Below are 23,533 nucleotides of genomic sequence, written 5' to 3'. Positions count from 1 at the left end.
ACAGCGGGACTAAAGACATGATCAGAAACAGGTTACAGCTGGATGATCTAGGAAGGCAGAAGATCAGGACGTCTGAGCGGTGAACAGGTGAGCGGACCTTCGGGACGTCCCGCTGTCACGCTAAGGGCACGGCTGCAGACCCGCAGATTCGCTGCTGCAGCAACAAATCTGCGGGTCTGCAGCCGTAGATATACATCACGTCTTCCTCGTTCTTCGCGGGCCGTGATGCTCTTAAACATCTACCTCTTTAGCTCCTGATCAGCTGATGACAGCTTCAACACACCGCACTGCTTAACGCACGCATTTCCTTACCAGTAACAGGAACAACGTTTTGATAAAAGAAGACGTAATTAATTAGTTTGCTTGTTACAGAAAGAAATATTTTTTATTAACGCGGTTATTTTAAACGGAGTTATTCCCGTTGTGTCTACAGAATGCAGTGAGACCGTGAGGGTCTCCGCCCACCAGGCCAATCATTATCGTGTTTGTAAGTGCGTTACCAACACCTCTCTCTCCCTGGCTGCAGCTGAAGTGTGGCGGTCGGAAAGCCTCACACTGTTGCTCAACGTTCGACAAGCACATAGTAACGCACAGCGTTCCGTCCCCAGTAACGGTAACGGCGTTGCAACGGCGGGAAAAGTAATTAATTAGATTATTCCGTTACCTATAAAAGAACGCCGTTAGAAATGCCGTTATACTTAAACGGCGTTACTCCCAACACTGCTAAGGACCTGGCTTACACACATTTTGGACATGGAGAGCACCTGCAGTGCTGCTGCTGAGAAGGATAAAATTATGAAATCCTGCAGCATTATCACTTGTACTTCTTCATTTTCACACAGAACAAGACCCCCCACACGCGCACGCACACACACAGCCTGAAGCGCGGAATACGGACATGGGGACAGATTGAGACAGAATGTCGTGCGTCTGTGACAGTGTGTGTCCTGTCACTGTGACCCAATTGATGATGCGCCCTGGCTACTTGTACAGGGGAGATCTCCGTTTGGCTGACTGGTTAGCGCGCGTGCCTTTCACCCGGGAGTCTGGGGATCCAATCCCAGTTGGATCTTTTTTTTATATACACGCCACAGATCTCTCTGAAGAATTCAAAACATTGATGGCTTCAGCAACGCTGTGCCACTCCGTGGATTTTCTCTTATTGGTTTTACAAAAGCACTTCCTTTCATTTCTCCACCTCACCCACAAGTACCTCAATTTCTGCTTGTGTGAAATTGCACTTCCTTGATCTGCCTTGATCTACGGTCGCCATGTCATTGGTGGAGCGCTGCAACAGCCGGTTAATGTATATGCATGAGGTCCACAAGGCACTTTGCATTGACTATTTATGGCAGTAAGTGGGAGTGGTGAGGACGGGATGTGACTAAAAAGCAGCTGAGAACCTTTCTAGATAGTTTCTGATTTATGAAGCGGAGATTGCATGCAGCTGTGCGTACTTCATGTTTAATAGAGCACAAACCTACTTGGCATGAGTACATTTTTTTTTTTTTGCTGAGCTTCAGTACGGTTTTAGTAAGGATTCCACGCAATGTTTGATAAATGAGACCCCAGGGCTGTTTCTCGGTGAGCAGCTCCTAGGAGTACAAATCCTCGCACAAAATGCATTTCTATCTTAAACTTTGTCCTTATATCTGTTTTCTCTTCTTGTAAAGCACTTTCTGCTTGCCACAGTTTGGAGTCTGAAAGCATGACATTACAATTCTGCTCCATTTATTCACTAAATATATAATTATTAAACAGATTGAGCTCGTGAACTTTTTCAGAACTTTAACGTTAACTGTCTGGACTCTACACCTCTTACAGAAATTGATAATCCATGTTATAACCTCCAGGTTTGACAGTTTATCAATATTTGTTTTGTTATATGGATTAGAAATACACTGGCTTTCACTGTCCTTGAGTGACCCCTTAAATGCCTGGTAGGCTTTAGTTCAGGTGACTGGAAGCAGAAACAGCTTGTCTCTGAAGGATTAAGTGCTGCCTCTTTAATCACGGTACAATCGATTCAATGCAAAGTGAAAAAGAACCCAGACTAGAGAATATGCACCACCCCATTTCACTACTTCTTTGATAGTCTGAATGAGGTGATTCATTTGTAAATGTAACTCACTTATTATTTCACCCCCTACTTAAGCAGTAAACTATTTCCTATAATAATAGGCCTAGCACTTTTATATCTAAACTATATATATATATATAAAATCAAAGTTTTATCTCACTTGTTGTGCTTGTGTAACTCAGTAAAAATGTAGTGTCTTGCAGTCTAGGTATATGTCCGATCTAATCACGTTAGTCAGTTGATCAGAATTGAGAGGAAAATATAGGATTCAGCCTTACAAAACAACACATTGTAGTTTCTAAAATCATCCTCAGATAGCAATTTTCAAACAGAGTAACATTGGCTCAATATTAATTTCAATAAGTTCCTCTACATCGATATTTTATGTTTCTTGAACGAAAACAACGCCGGAAAGTCACACAAGTTCAGACACCACATTGTCCAGCTGTTAGCAGTTAAAAATGATTATTGTCGTACTTCATCACCGTACTTTAGCCGTGAAAAGTCGAGTGTTTTTGTCAATATTTTTTCAGTGAATATCAGAATTAACCATATAGACAATAAGTCACCTTTAACTGTGAATTGTGTTTAAAATAGAGTTGTTCTTCTCCTCAGGTGCAGATGGACTGATGGGTATTTACCTTTTCATGATTGGTGCATATGACCTGAAATTTCGTGGCGAGTACAACCGTCACGCTCAGGCCTGGATGGACAGCAGTCAGTGTCAGGTCATTGGCTCTTTGGCCATGCTTTCCACCGAAGTCTCTGTCCTACTTCTCACCTATCTCACTCTGGAGAAATACATCTGCATTGTGTATCCCTTCCACTACCTAACTCCTGGCTGGCGACGAACCGTCTCCATCCTGACTGGGATTTGGGTGTTCGGCTTTATAGTTGCCTTTCTGCCACTGGCCTGCAAGGGATTGTTTCGCAACTTCTATGGAACAAACGGAGTCTGCTTCCCTTTGCACTCTGAGCAGCCTGAGACGCCTTGGGCTCATGTTTACTCCATTGTTATTTTCCTTGGTGAGGATTTTTTTCAAAGAATACTCTATTTTACTTTTGTGTTTCTCAGTCCTTTAATCTAAATACACTCTCAATTATGCCATAAACAGCAGAGATTTATTTACACATGTGCACATAAGATCTGAAATATATTCAACTAAAATAGTTTGTAAACTAACTAAAAATCTTTTCATAGGACTCAACTTGGTGGCGTTCCTCATCATTGTCTTCTCCTATGCAAGCATGTTCTATAACATCCAAAGAACAGGAACTCAGACCACAATGTACAGCAACCACATCAAGAAAGAGGTCACCATCGCCAAGCGGTTCTTCTCCATCGTCATCACGGATTCCCTCTGCTGGATTCCCATTTTCATCCTCAAGATCCTGTCACTGCTGCAGGTGGAGATTCCTGGTAAAGTAAATCAAATGAAAATATTACATACTACAGAGTATTGGCACCTATTTTAACATCAAATTAGCAATAAGTATTACGTTTGAGACAGCCATGATCATCAAAAAGAAAACTTTTATGTCTGTACCTAACATAACATCCATCTTAAGTTATGGGTTTTGTATGTAGAATATTCTGTTTTTGGAGTTTAATTTAGATTTGGTGATTTTATTAAGGGGCGTCACTAAAGAAATATGCTAGATCCTGACGGCTTTGACAAGGCGGTGCTATTTACTGACGTAGTTGGTGCTGTCACCACAACTAACTACTGGGAATGTATTCTAATATGCTGCTTTTCAGAGCAGAACACCTAAGTTTGACAAGAGGTTATGAGTCGCATCATTTACTGCATTGAGAACTGAACTTTTCATGCTTTTATCTTCAACAATAACTTTGCTTGTGTTACAGTGTTAAATTTTTGACTTTGTAGATGAACTTTAGTTTTGCCGTTGGATATTTTTTATCTTTGGTCTGCTGATATTTTTCTGATTAGAATTTTTTTAACTGTATTCTAAGCTTTTTAGTTTACTCTCTGGACCATCTATCGTTGTTTTCCCTCAATTCCTCAATCACTTGGTACCTTCTTTACCTGGTGCCTCATTTATAAAGCTTGCTTACGCACAAAACAGAGTCTGAAGCATAAGTGACTTTCCACGCACAACTTGTGATTTATAAAGAGAAACTTGACAGAAAAATATAAACTGTGCTTAGAATCCTTATTAAAATCCTAGGTGTGGTTCACTCTTTTAATCAGTACATTTGCCATGGTCTCTAGTAGGAATGAATGCCTTGTAAGTTGTACTCGGGCATATAAAAGTTCAGATACTCATTCTAGGATATACAAGTCAGATGGAGGAGAAAGTAGCTTCAGACAACAGGATCTGGGGCCTTATTTAGTGATATTTAAGCATCTTACCTCTGCTTGGCTAACAGCAACACAACTCTACCACTGATTCTATTTGCATTGCAATGTTGATGTTTTATCTCCACAAGTAACATAATCAAACAAAGATCAGCTTACCTTTTGGTTCATTGCTGCAGGAACAGCATAGCAGGTGCGCTCGGCTCTGGCTTGCTGCAGTGCAGTTATGGGCTCGACACACGGGAGGCGACATCGCCTCTCCTCCATTCATTTTCAATGAGACATGCGCGACAAAGCGATAATTGCGGGTCTCCCTCCTACCAAGCGAAACGCGAAAAACGTGCGTGTGAAATTTTGCACTCGTGCACGTGTCGTGCACAGGTGACCCAGCGACGCAATCCCAGAAAGTTGAAACATTTTCAACTTTTCATCGCTGTCGCTCGGGCGAGGACCAATCAACGGAGGTTTCATTCACTGACCAATGAGCGGACAGGATGCGCCGTACATCTCCGAGCAAACATGGAGGAGAAGTTGATTATTATTGTTTTATTTAGTAAAATCAGAAGTAAGATTTCACATAACTGTAGCAGCACCTTGTGAAACATCATATCTACCGCTTTATTAACTCTGAACCGCTTAAATAACCTTAATTCCCTCCAACCTGACACATCCAAACAAAACAACGGAAGTTTCGATTTCGCCATGGAACAGAACGCGTAGACGGCTTTGCCGCTGGCCGCTGCCGCGGATCGCCTCCCGTGTGTCAGGTAATAAAAGCGACAGCGACAAATTTCGCTGATCGCGGTCGTTTGTCGCCTCCCGTGTGTGGAGCCCATTACAGTTTATCATATGACTAACCCAGGACACACTGTCACAAATTACACAAATAATGCACCAATAAGTAATTTTAATTCTTATTTATATGAATGTACTATTTTAATTACAGATATAATTTTGATTCTCAGTTCAGAGATGGGAAGAGCTGATTATTTGTATTGTGTGTGCGTGCGTGCGTGCGTGCTTGTGTGTGTGTGTGTGTGTGTGTGTGTGTGTGTGTGTGTGTGTGTGTGTGTGTGTGTGTGTGTGTGTGTGTGTGCACGCACGAGTGTCTACACCAGGGCCATTCAATTCCTGGCCTGGAGGGCCGGTCTCCAGCATGTTTTGGTTTCACCCTGCTTCAACACACCTGATTTCAATCAGCAGATGATTAACAGCAGGGTCCGAAATTAACACTCACCAAATGCGAGCAAATTGCTCGCATTTGGCGAGTAAATTTTTGAGCTCTATCTGCCACATAGCGAGTAAATGTTTGCACCAAATTAGTTATGTTTATCAGTCATCTTCCATGGGTTTCTGATACTCTTCCCGCCTGCACGCAACGTACGCGAAACGTGAGCGCCGCATCCAACGTCATTTCCACCTATCCCATTCAATCAGTTTATCAAGTTAGCAGTTAGCTTCGTGTTAAAACTAGCGGTGAAATGTGGCGGTTTTTAACTGGAGTCAGCCAGCCTTCCAAAGGAAAACTCGTCGAACTGGAAGGAAAACTACCAGGTCCAGTGGCAACCAGAAGATTTAGTGAAAAGTGGCGAACTGGAGATGGCGGAGTCGTGAGACAATGGCTACATTATGATGGCCACGTAGCGTTGCTGCCTTTCACAGACACTTTTTCTGCTCGTGCTGCAAACAGGATAGCCGTCTTCTATCAACTGTCCCTCGGCATTGTTCAGATATCCAAAAAATGCCCATACTTCCTTCTTTGAGGGATAATAAATGTCCCGAGTGCTAAAGTGCGCATGTGCCGCCGGCAACTTCAGCAGATGATACAGTGGCTGGTAAGGGTCACCGCGCCTACACCGCAGCCACGGTAACCCACCGAGATATTTTTTTTAAACAAGACGGTTATTATTATTTTCAACTTTTTTACCGGGGTTTACTGCTACACCGGTTACCGTGACAACCCTAGCCCTGACATACTTTCAGATATTCTCATGGTGCAGCTGTGTTCTCCAGAGATCAAGGACTATGACCCAAATGAGGCTGTAATGCTTTGGCACAAAGACGGTGTCAGAAGCAGGAGGCCAGACTTCATGGACAGAGAAAACAAGGAGTCTGACTAGATTTCAATGAAAGAGTTCATAAAAACATCTCTAAAAATAACTAAAATAGTAAAAATGACAGAAGAGTTGTTTTTCTTATTAATTGATGTTTTAATTATTTTGTCACTCTGTTTGGAATCAACATAATATAGAATTACATGCTTTAGGTAGATCTAAATCATTTAGAATTTTGGCCGGTAAAAAATATGCTTGGCCAGTAGATTTTCATCATCTACCGGCCAACTTGGCCGGTGAGTAAAAAATTTAATTTCGGACCCTGATTAACAGGCGTCTGCAGATGAGCTGCTGCACAGGTGATTCAACCACTGAATTAAGTGTGTTGGAGCAGAGAAACCACTAAAACATACTGGATACTTTGCTTGTGTTACATTGTTACATTTTTGACTTTGTAGATGAACTTTAGTTTTGCCGTTGGATATTTTTTACCTTTGGTCCACTGATATTTTTCAGATTTGAATTTTTTAACTGTATTCTCAGCTTTTTCATTTACTCTCTGGACCGTCTGTCGTTTTTTCCTCAATTCCTCAATCCCTTGGTACCTTCTTTACCTGGTGCCTCATTTATAAAGCTTGCTTACGCGCAAAACAGAGTCTGAAGCATAAGTGGCTTTCCACGAACAACTTGTGATTTATAAAGAAAAACTTGACAGAAAAATATAAACAACTTACCTGTCAGGGAGGAATTTTTGTGTAAGACTGGGGGACTGTTCGTCTGATACTGCTGATTTGCAATGTGGAGTGCCTCAGGGATCAGTCCTGGCACCTCTCCTGTTTTCCCTCTATCTGCTGCCGCTGGGTGACTTGTTTCGTCGGCACGTCAAGTTTCACCTGCATGCGGATGACTGTCAAATCTATTTACCAGTATCATGTAATAACTCAAGTTCTTTCAAACCACTCTTGAACTGCTTGGAGGAGGTCAAATTATGGGTGGCTCAGAATGTATTGTTCTTCAACTAGAATAAAACTGAGACTATCCTGTTCGGCCCGAAAAACAAACATGGATGTGCCCAAGGGATTGACTCTCCTTCATTAGCACCTTTGGAGAAGGCTGTGGTCACCAACCTGGGGGTGAAGTTGGATGTAGAGCTCACACTGGACAGCCAGGTCAATGGAACAATCAGATCCTGCTATTTCCATCTCAGGAGAATAGCTAGGATTGAGCCGTTTCTTTCACGTAAACATCTGGAAACTGTCATCCACACCTTCATTACCACCAAACTGGACTACTGTAACTCGCTTTATGCAGGCATCAAGCAGGCCTCCATAGCGAAGCTGCAGAAGGTCCAAAATGTGGCAGCTAGGTTACTGACTGGTACCAGGAGATCTGAACACAGTACGCCCATCTTGGCATCCCTACACTGGCTTCCAGTCTCTTTTAGAATTTTTTTTAAAGTTCTGGTGTTTGTTTTTAAATGTTTACATGAGCTGGCTCCACGATATCTCTCAGATCTGATCCATCCTTATGTTCCCGCAAGGAACCTTCGGTCAGCACAGCAAGGACTGTTGGTTGTTCCTCAACACAGACTACAATCTCGAGGGGATCGTGCTTTCTCGGTGCTGGGGCCGAGGCTCTGGAATGAGCTACCTGCATGTGTTAAACAGGCCACCACACTCGGCAAGTTTAAGAGCCAGCTGAAAACACACTTTTATTTTTTAGCTTTTAACCAAGAAGAATCTCGTTAACGGATGGTTTAGCACCTTTTTGCTGCCCCACTTAGATTTTATCTACATGTTTTTGTTGGCTACATGGTTTTATTTTTTGTTTATTTCTGCTGTGCAGCGCTTTGTTTGGTCCTTGGGCCATGTGAAGGCACTATATAAATAAAGTTTAGTAGTAGTAGTAGTGGATACCAGCCCTCCAGGACAGGAATTGAATAGCCCTGGTCTACATGTCTGAAAATGTGTTCTAAATGAAAGATTTCACCATCTTCCTGGCTGCGCTCCCAGGTTTCCCGTCTCCAAAATATGCTTTGGCCAGGCCCAAATTTTGCCTAAATTTGTGCACATCAAGCTTTTCTTTATAAGTCAAAAAGTTTGCGTGGGAAAGCATTTATACATAGTTTTCAGACACTGTTTCATGTGTTAGCAAGGTTTTTAAATGAGGCCCCAGTTCTGTCTACATCACACTTTTTGAATTTCTCCACCTCTAATCTGTTTGCTACTGAGTTTTTGGTTTACTTGGATTATTATTTTTGCTGCATTATTAGCTTCTGTTTTTCTTCATTAAAGTTTTCAGCATTGCTTAGTGTTTGTACTTTTTACCCATAAAATTACTGTTAAACAGAAGGTAAATGATCAACTCAGCATGATTTGAAACTAGTACAATTTATTATTGAAATTTCACTTGTCACTGTAAAAAAATTGTAAAAATATTTTCATTATTTTCTATCATGTAGTTTTTCACTTATTTTGCCTTTCTCTGATCATCTGTCTCTACTTTCTTCTCTGGCAGGTACCATCAGTTCCTGGGTCGTCATTTTCATTCTCCCCATCAACAGCGCCCTGAACCCGATCCTCTACACTCTAACTACACGACCTTTCAAAGAAACTATTCTGCAGGTGTGGGCTAACTACAGGCAGAAAAGGCCTCTTCTCAGTGGCCATCCGCCACATCATCCATCCCTCACGTGGCAAGAAATGTGGCCCCTGCAGGAAAACAGTCACGCCATCTCCCCGGGACTTCCAGTGGATGCGACAGACACAGCGGCCAAGCTCACCCCTGTGGAGACTACAGAAGATGGACATAATGACATTACCACGTGTACAAAACAACAGCTAAAACAGCACACTGTGTTGTCGGTTTGCTCACATAATAAAGTAGTCCCACACACTCTCACACATATTCATACATTGACTCAAACTAACGATCTACTCTAAGTGTCTACGAGCACAGCTACATGTTTTGGTTGTAACTTCTGTGCACATCATTTCCACCAGGTAAATGTTCCATGCTCATTCAGTATTGTGATTTATATTTGTCCTTTAAAGGTGTGGGAGACACGGTTATTCAGTACATTTGCAGTTGTGAAATGAATGCCTTATAGGTCGTACTTAGGGCATCAAAAAGCTCAGAATTGCTTTTTTCAGCATAGACAAGTGTTGAAGTCTTATTTCCTGTATTTGGACATCTTGCCTTGGATTGGATGACAGCAACGTGACTACCACTGACTTGCTACGTGGATGTTTTATCTCCGCAAATATCACAAGCCTGGAGGAGTTTTTCTGTGTGGTGAACTTGCTAATGCTAACGTTAGCTTGTACTAGTGAGGACATTGTCTGCTGGTTTCTGGACGTTAAAACAACTGCCGTGAGATCGGTGAGTCCATGAATGCTAATTAACATAGATCTGTCAGGCTTTTCAAATCCTTGAGTTTCACTGTCTGTTTTCTCTCAAAATTTAATGCAGCAGATAGGTGTAGGAGACGATTTCCATATTCAGTCTGCATGAAAAACTCAAGAGTGACAAATTATAATCAGAAGTAGTCATAAAGAAAAGGTTTTTCACTGAACTACACCTTTAAAAAAACAAGGATTTTTGCAGTTAACTTGTGCCCAGATTTCATTGCTTTTTTATGTATGCTCAAAAGTCCAACCCATCATGTTGTTTAGTCCTTTAGAAGTCAAATTCTTTGCATCATTTGTCCAGGCAGCAACCACAACCTAGATTAGGCCTCTGTAGAAAATGCTGATGCAGCGTGTTTTCTTTGTGTTCAGGTTTTGCAAAAATATGTCAAGTAAATCAAAGCTGCTACAAGAGTATTAACAGCAGTGAAAGTATGGATCAATAGAAGTATTATGGTAAACACACTGGAATGCTAGTCACTTGGGTTTTGAAATATGTTTAAAGGAGTTTTATGTAAAAATTTAGTAAAAACGACATACTCTGGCCAAATTTGGTTAGTGCAGCTCTTTTTCCAAACAAGAGTAAGTATCTCACACCCATTCTACTACTTCCATGGCTGTTGCCAGCTACAATAAGCACCAGAAGATTCTAGATGACACACATACACAATAAGTGGATGTGTATAAGGACATTTCGCTGTAATATGGAGTTGTTGGTAATTGAAAAAGTTACTTGATTATTTTAGAGCTGATTATTTTTTTCTAATTAACCGTTAGCAACTTTACCCTCAAGCCTCCTTCAAGATATAGAGTAAAGCAAATAGATGCAGTGGCTTCTTAAGGTAACAAAAATGTCTGGATCACTACTGTCACTGGCTTAGGTTATTTACAAAATACTTTACAAATGCTGGTGCTTCAGTGTTAGCTCCCACAGACTCGACAACCTCACAGGCTCACAGATAGTAAACAAAGAATACATCCCTCTTTAGCTTTTTGAAGGGAGAAAAACTGACAACCCCCAGTTGGCTGAGAAGGAAATGTGTTTCAATGTAAACTTCCTTCCTACACTGGTGAGACAATTGACTGTTTTGTGATTACTTCACTGTAAAATCCTTAGTTATTGTACCTTTAAATCTGAAAATATTTCCAATATCTAAGGGTGATCTGATACTATTCTAAATTGGCAATATTGGAGGAGTCGATTTATTAAACAATTCTAACTTAATTTAGTAATGTTTTATCATTCCCTAAATTCTAATGTTTTTTAAAATGCATTGAGATAAAACACTGAGCTCATTAGAACATTTTAGTAAGGTTTATTTCCATATTTAAAACGTGATTTAGGTTTAGTGGGTTGAAGGCTTCACAGAAATGCTTCTGCTCTTGTTCACTTTTTTTATATTTTTTCCTAAACAGAGCAGCGAGTAAGGAGTTTCCAGCTGTAGCTTCTGTTTCTGGTGATGTAGCTTTTGTTGACAACAGCTGCAGCACTGAGATGTGAGATTACTGAGCGTGTAGACATTTGCACTTCTCTATTTGATCTTGGGAGTTGTCAATCTCCACCGAGCAGGTAACATTACAATTATGATGTGCTGAATTGGGGGGGGGGCTGGTGCCTATCTCCAGCTGTTAATGGGCAATCAGGCGGGGTACACCCTGGACAGAGAGCCAGTCCATCGCAGGGCAACACAGAGACACACAGGACAAGCAATTATGCACACACCACCACCACAAACCACTTCCATCTTTCTTGTTGTCCTAGATTTTCTTTTCTTTATTTTGTCATAATTTTGTTAAGCGGCTGCATCAACACTATAACTTACCAAATGTCAACAACAAACTTCCTGTTTATGACATATTATCAACTCTAAAACTGGCCTTCCCACCACTTCACTCGTGTCCACCAGTCAATACATCCCTCTCTAGTCAGCCAGTAGTCTCTTAAGGTAACCTATCAAATCTATTGCTGTGGAATCTGAAGTTGAATGATTGATCCTTGCTGAAGATAGCTCCATATAAGCAATGTCCATATAAATATTCAAAGTCAGTGCACAAAAGACAAGTTGTTTAGCAAGTTCCAACTTTGAGCGCTGATTGTCTTCATTGCAGTCAATCCTGCAAACCAGACTCAAAGGGTTTTCTGTGTGTGAGATAGCTGTGAGTCATCATTTAGTAAATAAGCAATGGTATCCAAGGGGAGAGGGACACAATTCAAAGTGGTAATATAACAAAGTATTTTAACCCAGAGGACATTCCCATTAAACATCAGTAAATGAGCCCGGCATCCCAGGGGAATACAGTGAGCTAAAGGAATCTGGCAGTCATAATTGGTGTCAAATTAGCTCTATGGCAAATTTTTAATGTATATATTAATGATTGGGGGTTTTATAGGCCCTCTCAACACATTTTGGGTTAACAGGTATTTATAATTATATGAAACTGTCATTTTAGGCATATTTTATAATCGTCCTAGATTTTCTTAGAACAAGGCACTGTATTTTGCTTTTTGAGATCTGTTGGTCTAAATTCTCTTGTACAGCTCTGACTGCTGTCAGGTGTGGGTGTGACAATCGGAATAATTTCAGCCATCAAAAAATGTGGTTGCAGTTATGGTTCATCAAAGTGACTGTGTGTAGTTTTTACCATTAATCTCAGGAAATATTCATTGAAATGTTGTTGTAAATTAATTAAAAGATAACCAGTTGTTGAAAAATGTTGGCAGTTTAATAACATATAACCATAATAAATGGGGTCTAAAATACATGGGAGGGGGTCTAAGTCTGTGGGCGACGCCATATTGGATTCCATGTTTTCTTTTACGGAAGCCCGTGAGGACAGAATGCGTTAACTGATTTGTAACAAACTGTTACAAAACTTTCGGCATTAATAAATATTGTTCTTTTACACATTTACCTCTTCACTCATTGCAAGCGGTGAAAGGAAATCTGATGGTCTTGTTATTTTGCTGGAGGTTGCACTGCCAGGGATTTTTGACCCTAATGGTCATCCGTTGGTAAGATCTTACTTGAACACAAAAATACTGCTTGCTTGCAATGATTTAGGCATCTACTGCTCCCTATCGGCAGTGAAAATACACACTGTCATTTTAAATTAAGAAATATTTCTCCACAAAGGTCAGGCTGATTAGGATATTTTGTCTTTTTTTCCTCATTGTTGAAAAATATTGTTGGCCTTTTAACATATAATCATAAAAGTCGGATCTAAAGTACATAAGTGTCTGGGCAACGCCATATTAGATGTGATGTTTCCTTCTATGTGAGCTTGTGAGGACAAAATGCTTTTACTGATTTGTAACAAGCAGTTACAAATCTTTCACCATTCATTAATGTTATCGTTTTACACATTTACCTGTTTACTCCTTGCCAGTGATGAAAGGGAGTCTGATGTGTTTCTCATTTTGCTGGAGGCTGAACAATCTGACAGAGTACTCGTTCAGAAATTGTGCTCCCATGGATTTTTTACCCTAATGGCCATCTGTTGTTGGTAAGATCTCATTCAAACTCTAAAATACCTCTTGCTGGCAATGATTTTGGTATGTGCTGCCCCCAATCGCCAGGAAAAATACACACGTCACTTTAAATGAAATCATGTTAAAACTACATTTTACGTTTTATCAGATTACTTTTGTCTGATATTGATATTTGTTTGTAGGCTAGAACTGGTGTACCTTTACAGCAGTGAAGTTGGTGTAGGTCTGCATGCAGGCTGGTATCACTGCAGGTTTCAATGTATTCTCATACACTTTCATTTTGTTTATATTGCCTCTGAGTGCATTCAGTCTTAGGCTTTACTGCTATGTGCAGGGATGGGAAATTGCTTCAATTTGGTGAGAATTCCTTTGCTACAATATGTCTTGCTTCCCGTACTCAACTTAAAGGTCAACAGCAGACGAATGATGGAACTTGGGTTTTCAGTCAATTTTCGCAAATCCCTGCAGAGCTGCAGTCATAGCAGCTCCATTTCAGTCACTGTCAAGTAAAGACTATCATGCCCTGCATGCAATAAATATCACACTGAATTTTGTGTTTTATATATATATATATATATATATATATATATATATATATTTTTTTTTTTTTTTTTGTAGCCACACTATATCTCAGATGATGGCAGAAAAGGTCCATGCCACACAATTAGTGTTGAGATCTTACTGAGAATGAGGAGGGCTGATGTCAGAGATACTTTGAGTGATTTAATGTTGTAACCTCATAAAATCTGCCTGATGGGAATATTTTATTTAAACAAAGAACGTCCCACCCAGATGTATGTCTTGGCTATGCTGAGTATGTTTTTGAGATTGCACTTTACATTTTAAAACAGAAAAATATAAGGGCTGGATTCAGCTGATTTTTCAAAAACAACATAAGGGTTCCCGTTCCCCTCATGGTGAGAAGTAGCCCAAATAAATCAGTTTTATTACTCTGCTTATAGAAGCACATTAATGCTGTAGTTGCAAAATGTCAACACACAACATTTAAATCATTTACCACCATAAGAGTTAAGTAGTTTGACATAAAATTTTAATGAAGCTGATTTGAATTCAAATTCACTTGTAGAGTTGCACATCTTTAACAGCTCTCGTGAATTTTAACTTCATCTTCACATTATGCATGTGGCACATATAGAACCAAATAAATCTGACGAATCATACCTCCAACACACACACACGCACACGCACACACACACACACACACACAGGTTGCTACGTGTTGTTGCTCATCTATCCAGAAGCAATTTGACCAGAGTATGTTGGTAATGCCTTGCAAAACAATCAACCAAATGGTACCAACAACATACCTCTGCCAAGGTGAGAATAAAATGACATGTAACCTTCTGTGCCAGCAAGTGGTCCAAGTATATGAATGCAACAGTAGTTGATGGGGTTTGGGGTTCCAAGAGGCAACAACAGCTTGTCTTTAAATGCAGCTATTTATTGTCACACATATCTGTAAGAGGCAGGCATGCAGAAGCTGCTCTGAATATCACTGAGCAGCCGCTTGATGGCATGTATTCTAAAAATGTTATTTCTGGCCTTTAAAAAAGAAACAGAAAATCTCTTTATGTAATTTTAATCCAACAGCTGCTTTTTTCCAGGTTGTTTTATAAGAGATCTGCTTGCACCTGTGTTCCGTTGAAGCTGTTTCGTGTTCATGAGACTTCATTTAAAATGAGTGTGTTGCAGCTATTTCTGGTCTGTCAATTGTTGTGACATTTTTGTCACATTTTTATATTTAACCCTCTGGAGGCAGGTTTGCAATGTTAAAACCTACCTGCCTGGTTACTCCACATACGTGTTTCATGAGCATTGTTTAACTCAGAAGTACTCCTGAAGGACTTTGTTGTTTGTCCTTTTATCAAAATATATTTTGAGCCTGAGAGGGTTAAAACATTTTGTACTGTTCATAGCCACATTGTTTGTGTGTGTGTGTGTGTTTTGTTTTACTGTGGAGTCTTTCTTGTGTGTGATCTGAGTGAGGTATTCTGCCACACAGAAGCATTTTGAATATGCAGCTGTATGCTTTTAGCCATCAGATATCTGGCAATTGTTTATTCTGTAAAAGAAACTGATTATGAATTTGGCAATTAAATGTATGTTGCATTATTGTGCAATCAGCCACGAAGAAGCACTTTTGAAAAACTGAAGTGCGTAAATCAGCTCTGTTCTTTGCCCCCTTTTAGGAACACCATATTTGTGAATACATTTGTTCTACTTGCAGGAATATGAACTACTTTTATGTCAACGTTACATTTTGAGGTTCATTCTGTTGAGGGTGATACAATGCAACCAGTTTTGTTCTCTGTTGTTTGTTCGTCTATGAAAAGCGATGTTCTCTGCTGCCTGCAGTCACAGGAAGCTCTACGTTGAATGTAAAATATTTGAAAGACTTGGTGTGTTTTGTACTGTTTTTACTTTGGACAGGTGTGAACTCTTGACTTTCCCAGTCAGTTGTAGAAACAGGCAGCAATTTTAAAGTCTTTTGTAACATTTCCCAGCTGGTCTGGGGGTGGATGAACTGAGTCAGATTCATTTTACCAACCCTGACATCACAATACGTTATTTTACACTGTGATGTACATTAAAAACCTTTGTACAGTCAGCAGAACTATACAATAAAATACAATCATGAACTCATCTTTTCAGTCCTTATTCAAAAATGGCCTGCATGTGACATAGAGCCTTCTAGGGTTCCAACCACCCCCCCCCCCACCCCCCCAGCCAATCAGTCATTCACCCATGCACACACACAATCACACCCTGGTGGTAATACACTACAACGTAGCCACAGCTGCCCTGGGACACACTGACAGAAGCGAGGTTTTCAAACGCAGGCGTCATCGGTCCCTCCGACCACCGGCAGGCAAGGAGGGTTAGGTGTCTACCCAGGGACACGACTGCTACAGCAGGACTCAGTCCTACAACCCTCCGATTATGAGACAGGCACTTTACTCCTCTGCCACTGTTGCCCCAAATGTATCTGTTTCTATTTTAAATGAACAATAAAATTCTATTTAAAACATGCGTGTGTCAGATTGGCTGCCTCACATTCTGTTTTGAAAGTTTACCTGATAAATTAGATTCTGAACCTGAAACAGCAGTTCATAGATGTCAGAAGGAAGGAGATACTGTATAATGGAGAACTGAACTAGTCAAACAAAAATCTAATTAATTGGGTATGAAATGGCTTAATGAACTGACCTGTATTGGAATGTTTATTATGTGAAGTGCCTTGAGACGACTCTTGTCGTGATTTGAAACTATATAAATAAACTTGAATTAAAATTGAAATTGAAATGAAATGGCACCTCCATGTAAAGATTACATTGAGAAGATAAATGTTTATTTTCAGGTAACATGTCAACTTTAATATTAGGTGTTTTTAAAAGTTACAAGCACTGCTTTACTTTTCCTCAGCTGAGGCACCTTTTCCTATGGGAAAGGCCTTCAGGCTTTTGAGTAGATCATGTTTTACGACACATTGCTTAGTGGATTTGTTTGAAACACCCCAAAAGTCAATTTTCAGCTCTAACTACATATATTTTGGACAGATGGCCCCAGTTTATCTTCCAACTCTATATTATGTGTCTGAATTAAAAATAATCGGCTAACATCACTCTGAAAGAACCAAAGCAACCCCTTTGCCAGTTTGGGATGAATTTGTTTTTGCAAGTCTTTAGAAAAGAAAAATATGTTTTTGAATTCTGATTAGTTCTGACGGAATAAACAATCTACAGGAAGGCCATGACTAACAGGTTACTGCTGACATAAACAACTCCAATCTCAACAATGTTATATCGATTTACTGTATGTTAACACTATTCTATAAACATTAAAACTATTGTATTTATTATTCACAGCAGAAATTAGCAGTGGGAATCATCTGTAGATGACCCAGTTCAGCATCTCATATTATTATTGCTTGATTCAGTGGTAAGAGTTTTAATCATATGCTCATAAAGTAAAGAAATAAACAAAGTGTTTCTGAAATAATGTTAAAATATCAACCAAAGAAGCCAAAATCAGTTAATTATTTTATTTGCAAAATATACCTAAATAGTAAAGAAATCGATCCCATAACTAAAGATTTGGCTATGGTGGTGCATTATTTCCTCTCAGTGAGAAGGCTGCAGGTTCAAATCCTGTCTGCAGCATTTCTGCTCAGAGTTGTGCATTCCATGTATGTGTGGGCTTTTCTCCAGATACTCAAGTTTCCTCTCGCAGACCAAAAACATGCATTTACGGTTAAATGAGGACTCTAAATTTCCCCTAGGTATGAGTGAGAGGGTGACCGATTCTTTATTTGGCCTGTGATGGACCAGAGACCTGTCCAGGGTGTCCCCCAACTCTCGCCCGATGACTGCTGTAGTTAGATACACACCAGATCCCCGTGACCCTACTGAGGAAAATGACTAAAATAATGAGTTATTGGGTGAATTTATGATTCCATCTGCACCTACTAATTTATATAAATATGCCCAAATTATTTTGTAACATTATTTCCTGTTTCAAATACATTATGTAAGGTTTACATTGGGAAAAGTTTTTATTAGAACACAGATGTTGCCAGGCCTCGTGGGGCATGTGCCCCAGTACTGAGCTGCTACGTCCCAGAAAAATGCCTAAATCAGCCCCAGTGTTTTGAATTACTGTTGATTGAAAAGAAAACTTTTGAAATTCGTGAAACAATGAAAACAGTCTGACAGTTCATGTTTGAAGAGCATGCAACAGCCACAAAAACAAAACAAGCCTATAGGAAGTGAGTATCGGTCAACTGTAAATCATTCCAACATGCTGCAAGAAGAAAATGTAAAAAAAATAAAATAAAATAAATTTTTGAACAACATCTTACTAAAGGTAAGAAACTTTTCACTATTGGCCCTAAAAGTGTATTACTGGGGAGGTAGGAAACAATAGAAGAGATAATATTAATTAAACTCAGTTTTTCAACAGATACATTTCCAAAAATTGGAGCATACTTTTTCTTAATTAACTTTTTTTTCTTCCTGAAACATCAGTTCTGCCAGCGAAATGCAAAAACAACTATGTAGAAGAAGGCCATATAATTCAATTCAAATTCAAAAATACTTTATTAATCCCAGAGGGAAACTGATTGCTGTAGTAGCAAGTGTATATTACAATGGCTGTTGGCAGGAAGGATCTCCAGTAGCGGTCAGTGTTGCAGCGAAACTGAAGACGCCTCTGACTGAAGACACTCTTCTCTTGTCGGGCAGTCTTGTGAAGAGAATTTTCAGGGTTGTCCATCATTTTCTTGATTCTCTGGAGAATCCTTCTTTGCATTATCTCCTCCGGTGGTTCCACAGTCGTCCCCAGAACAGAACCAGCCTTTTTTATCAGGCTGTTGAGCCTTTTCAGGTCCCTGCTTCTGATGATACGATATATAACCATTTTCAAAGAGGTTTTATTTTTAAATTCCACATCAGATTTGTATGAAACTTTGTTTCTATGAAGGGGAGGTGGTCTAATACTCATCCATCCACACCAGATGCTGGCATAACAGGGAAGTTTTTTTAAACATTTTTTCAAAGTAGAGGAATGAACGATATATAACCATTTTCAAAGAGGTTTTATTTTGACATTCCACATCAGATTTGGACGTAACTTTGGTTTTATAAACTACAGGTGTTCTAGTACACAGCTGTCCACACTAGATACAGGCATAACAGGGAAGTTTTTTAAACAAATTTTCAATGTAGAGGAATGAACGATATATAACCATATTCAAAGAGCTTTAATTTTGAAATTCCATATCAGATTTGGACGAAACTTTTTTTATAAGAACTAGAGGTGTTCTAGGGCTCATCTGTCCACACCAGAAGCTGGCGTAACAGGGGGATTTAAAAAAATTATTCAAAGTAGAGGAATGAATGATTTATACCATTTTTCTAAGAAGTACTTTTTTAATTCCACATTAGTTGTTGATGAAACTTCCCGTGGTGGAACTGGTGGTGTTTGATTCTTCACTGTTTAACACCAGAAGATTCTGGAAACAGATTTTTTTCTATGTAATATGTATAAGTTTTTGGAAGCATAATATATAAATAAAAATAAGCTTTTCTATGAAGTTTCACAGGAAAAACGAGAGGTCATCGAATTGTAATAGTATCAAATCACTATGGACTTATAGAGAAACATGTTTAAAAAGGATTGTCACAAGTCGTTTTATAGGCATTTCCACCATTTGTAATATATTTTTGAAATATCTGTTAAAATGGCGATATAAGTATAATTTGGTAACTTTTGAATAACATTTTTCAAGTTTTTTTAATTAATCAGTCAGAAAATGTTTCTGAGATGGGCTTTTATTTTCAAAAACAGTGGTCAAAATGGCGAAATACATATAATTCGGTAACTTGAATTCCGTTTTGTAAATTTTTTTCATATAAGCATTCAGAAAATACATTTTTGAGATGGGCCTCTATTTTGAAAAGCAGTGGCCCGAGCTTTTACCGTAAAGCAGTGAATGCGTGCGTCTAGCAAAATCAAGCGAGGGCTACGTTACCGTGAATCGGCGAGTGGAGGCTGGCTTTACCCCAGTGTAGTAAACAGTTGTCTCGTTACCTTACTTGTGTCTTGTGGGTAGAGTCTCGCAACCTTTGAACAGGCAGCGGTGTCAGTGCACAACAGCTCTGCTTTGCCTCACTTTAATAAAGAGCTGACCTCTGGTGAGTCTACACACAGAGGATGTTTCCTGCCAGCAGATACTCCTGTAAAGGTGAGCCAGCTAACTCGTTAGCTAACACGTCAGAAGCGTCCGTTACTACACGATAGATGTGGCGATTTGTTCATTAAATCCAATAGTTTTGTTTACTGGGCTTGCTTTTGTGTTTACAGAAAGCGTAAAGTGTAACTTTATATTCTCTTTATTTAATTGTATCTTAGAGTTGTTAGCTCCTTTCGCTAGCTCTTGAGAGTCTAGCACGCTCACTTGCATTAGTGGAAAGCCAATGTAGGTGAAAGTTCAATCACTCATGTAGGGTCTCGGGAAGCGTGTGATTGTTATGGGTCAAAGATCCAGTTCAGAGTTTTCGGATTTGCTCTTTTCTCTTTTGGTTTTTCCCTCTAGAGCTAAACGTCTATATCATAACAGAGGTTGTAAGTTGAAAACTTAGTGCTAGCTAATGTTTTCTACAGCTGTTTCCTTTTTATGTTTTATGTTTATTGAAGGTCCCCATTCCCATTTTTGTGAAGTCTTATAAAGAAATGACCCTTTATGTATGTACTTTTTTTGTCCCAACTAAACCAGTTAGAATTGGTCAAACCTACCATGAAAAGACTGGTCTTAACTGGGAGCTGTTTTCTCTCTTGCAGCACACAGGTGTATCAGGACATTGACAACACTACAGACAGATCATGTTGTCCCTCAGCTATACACACATGTACACAGGAGGGCATGCTCCTCGCTGTCAACACCCCGCATCACCACACACTACACTATCCATCCTCGAGATAAAGATCCAAGATGGCAAGGTATAGCATAGTTATTTGTTGTAGTTATTGTAAAGTATTTTTATGATCAGCATCTGTAATGTTGTGTGTGATCCTGTACCTTGCTCAGTTGTATTATGGGATCATCACGTCCTCTGTAAATGGTAAACCTTCTTATCACCGCCTTTGGTAGTTTAATTTTGTTGTAAGCAAAGCTTGGATGAATCTGTTCAAGTAGATTCAGAAATTAGAATGTGTCATGAAAGAATAATTATATCATTTCAAACATTCGGCACTTTTAAAATGATGAACTTGTTTCAGTCATGTTTAATTTTTTTTCATTTGAGCTAATAATTTATTTTCTTTTAAGTTATGTGAGTGGACTTTAATGTAAAATTGTTTTAAAATGTTTTCGAAAAAATAAAAATCACATGACTGTCCGCGATTATTCAGTCTGAGTTTATAGATGTTTCAGGGCTGCATCTGAATGGTAGTGGAAATGGTTTCCCTTCCTTTGTCATGTACTTAAATTTACTTCTTGAATATTTTCATAGATATTGAAATGGAAAGGTTTGCTGATGAGGCAGACGTGGTGATCGTGGGTGGGGGCCCTGCTGGACTTTCAGCTGCCATTCGCCTTAAGCAGCTAGCCAACCAACATCAGAAGGAGCTGCGAGTGTGTCTGGTAGAGAAGGCATCTCAGCTTGGAGCACACACTCTCTCTGGAGCCTGTTTGGAGCCCAGTGCCCTCACCGAACTCTTCCCTGATTGGAAGGAACGAGGGGCAAGTGTCTTAGCTTTTTTCATAACCAGGGTTAGCTGTCAGTGGAAAGTTAAGTGTGGGTTGTTGTCATGATTGCTTTTATGACATGATGCATGTTTTTACTTATTTATCAGCCTTTGCCTTTACCACAGCTACATAAACTAAATAATATACTCAAGGTTGAATTCTTGTAAGATTTGTTTTAAAACTTTATTTTTCTTCCCCTAGGCGCCTCTGAACACTCCAGTGACAGACGATGTGTTCAGTATTTTCACTGAGAAACACAGAATTCCTGTTCCCATTTTGCCAGGTAAATGGCGGAATGCTCCTTGTATCACTTTCATGCTCTGACAGAAAATGGGATTCATTGAGTCTTTTTGTTATTCTTAGTGTATTTTTTTTATTGTATGATATAAAGATGCTTCAAGTTGGTAGAAAAATGAGTCATTTAAACACTACCTAAAGGTTGTGGGCCTCTTTAAAGAAACACAGATGTTTTTCTAATATAAGATTCAAAATATGTTTAGCCCCCCGTGTTCTGTCTGGCTGTAAAGCAATCAGAATGGATGTCTGAGTGCAGAGGATATGCCAACATCACAGGTGGAGCAGTATAGCTTCAGCTACAATGCCTCACCTACTACCAAAACTTTATTAGAAATACTTTTGGTTGTTTTAAATCCCAACCGACATGGAGACAGAAATGAAAGAGAAAAGGGGGAGAGCAAAGGAAGAGGTGGGGGGTGAAAAAAAAGTTCACAAAAATAAACAAACAATGTACAACAATCCCCTTAGACCTGCAGATAAAGAGAAAAAAAGGGAGACAAACAAAAATACAACTGAACCAAAATATCACTGTACCAACTGCATGAGGATATATAACAGACCTGCCTCCAAAGACCCACGGAACCCAGGGTGATTGTCGCCAGAAAAGCCCCAAACCCCCTCCCAAGAGGTGCGGAGGATCACCCCCGGGGCGGGCAACCAGAAGCCACGCCAGACACCTAGGAGATAATAACAGGCCCGCCCGCAGCCACCCACTCCTGGGCAGGTTGAGCTCAGAACTCAGCGGCCCGGGACCCAAGGGCGCCCAACTCCAGTGGAGACCCAACAGAGCCCAGGGATCCAGATCCCACCAGGCATCTACAAGGAGCTAGCAGACAGATGCCAAAAACGTCCAGTCCCAAGCACAGGAGCTATGAATACGAAGGCAGACTGAGGCACCACCCGTCAGCAGGAAATGTGGCGGGGGGGAGTAGGAGAGGATGTTGGAGCACCACAAGATGTCCCAAGAGACGGGAGGAGTCCAAGACCCTATCTGACAGATACAGTCACACACTCCCACTATCATGCTTACACATAAACACTTACAACCTAAAGACAAACAAGAATGGATGTCATAGACTCACTCACACTCCCCATACACACCCTACTCACTCTGATCCTGGTACTGCCGTGCAGACGGCACAACCATTCCTGGACACCAGGGGTCTCATTAATCAAACATGTAGAATCCTTACTAAAACCGTACTTAAACTCAGCAAAAAAAAAAAAAGTACTTAAGCCAAGTAGGTTTGTGATCTATCAAACATGGAGTACGCACAGCTGCACGCAATCTCCGCTTCATAAATCAGAAACTATTTAGAAATGTTCTCAGCGTCATTTTAGTCACATCCCGCCCCCCACCACGCCCACGTACTGCCATAAATAGTCAGTGCAAAGTGCCTTGTGGATCTCATGCATATACATAAGCCGGCTGTTGCAGCGCTCCACCAATGACCGTAGATCAAGGAAGCGCAATTTCACAGAAGCAGAAATTGAGGTACCTGTGGGTGAGGTGGAGAAATGAAAGGAAGTGCTTTTGTAAAACAAATAAGAGAAAATCCACGGAGTGGCACAGCGTTGCTGAAGCCGTCAATGTTTCAGAGATCTGTGGCAGATATTA

The 23,533-nt window shown here is 40.0% G+C and overlaps 2 protein-coding genes across 2 annotated transcripts in view; both read left to right on the top strand.

Moving 5' to 3' along the window:
• The window catches only part of rxfp1 (relaxin family peptide receptor 1), a 174,587-nt gene extending 158,184 nt beyond the window's left edge, over positions 1-16,403 (top strand). The window contains exons 16-18 of the mRNA XM_015950931.3: positions 2,696-3,106; positions 3,282-3,500; positions 8,973-16,403. Of these exons, the coding sequence (XP_015806417.1) occupies positions 2,696-3,106; positions 3,282-3,500; positions 8,973-9,397 (1,055 nt within the window). The 3' untranslated portion in view covers positions 9,398-16,403. The remainder of the gene's footprint in view (positions 1-2,695; positions 3,107-3,281; positions 3,501-8,972) is intronic.
• Positions 16,404-19,867: 3,464 nt separating this feature from the next.
• etfdh (electron transfer flavoprotein dehydrogenase) overlaps positions 19,868-23,533 on the top strand; it is a 32,540-nt gene continuing 28,874 nt past the window's right edge. The window contains exons 1-4 of the mRNA XM_015950938.3: positions 19,868-20,115; positions 20,712-20,870; positions 21,383-21,612; positions 21,820-21,901. Coding sequence (XP_015806424.1) covers positions 20,085-20,115; positions 20,712-20,870; positions 21,383-21,612; positions 21,820-21,901 — 502 coding nt within the window. The 5' untranslated portion in view covers positions 19,868-20,084. The remainder of the gene's footprint in view (positions 20,116-20,711; positions 20,871-21,382; positions 21,613-21,819; positions 21,902-23,533) is intronic.

This window comes from Nothobranchius furzeri, chromosome 1, assembly GCF_043380555.1.
Source record: "Nothobranchius furzeri strain GRZ-AD chromosome 1, NfurGRZ-RIMD1, whole genome shotgun sequence".
Classification (NCBI taxonomy): Eukaryota; Metazoa; Chordata; class Actinopteri; order Cyprinodontiformes; family Nothobranchiidae; genus Nothobranchius; species Nothobranchius furzeri.
This window is presented reverse-complemented; position numbering and strand designations above follow the sequence as displayed.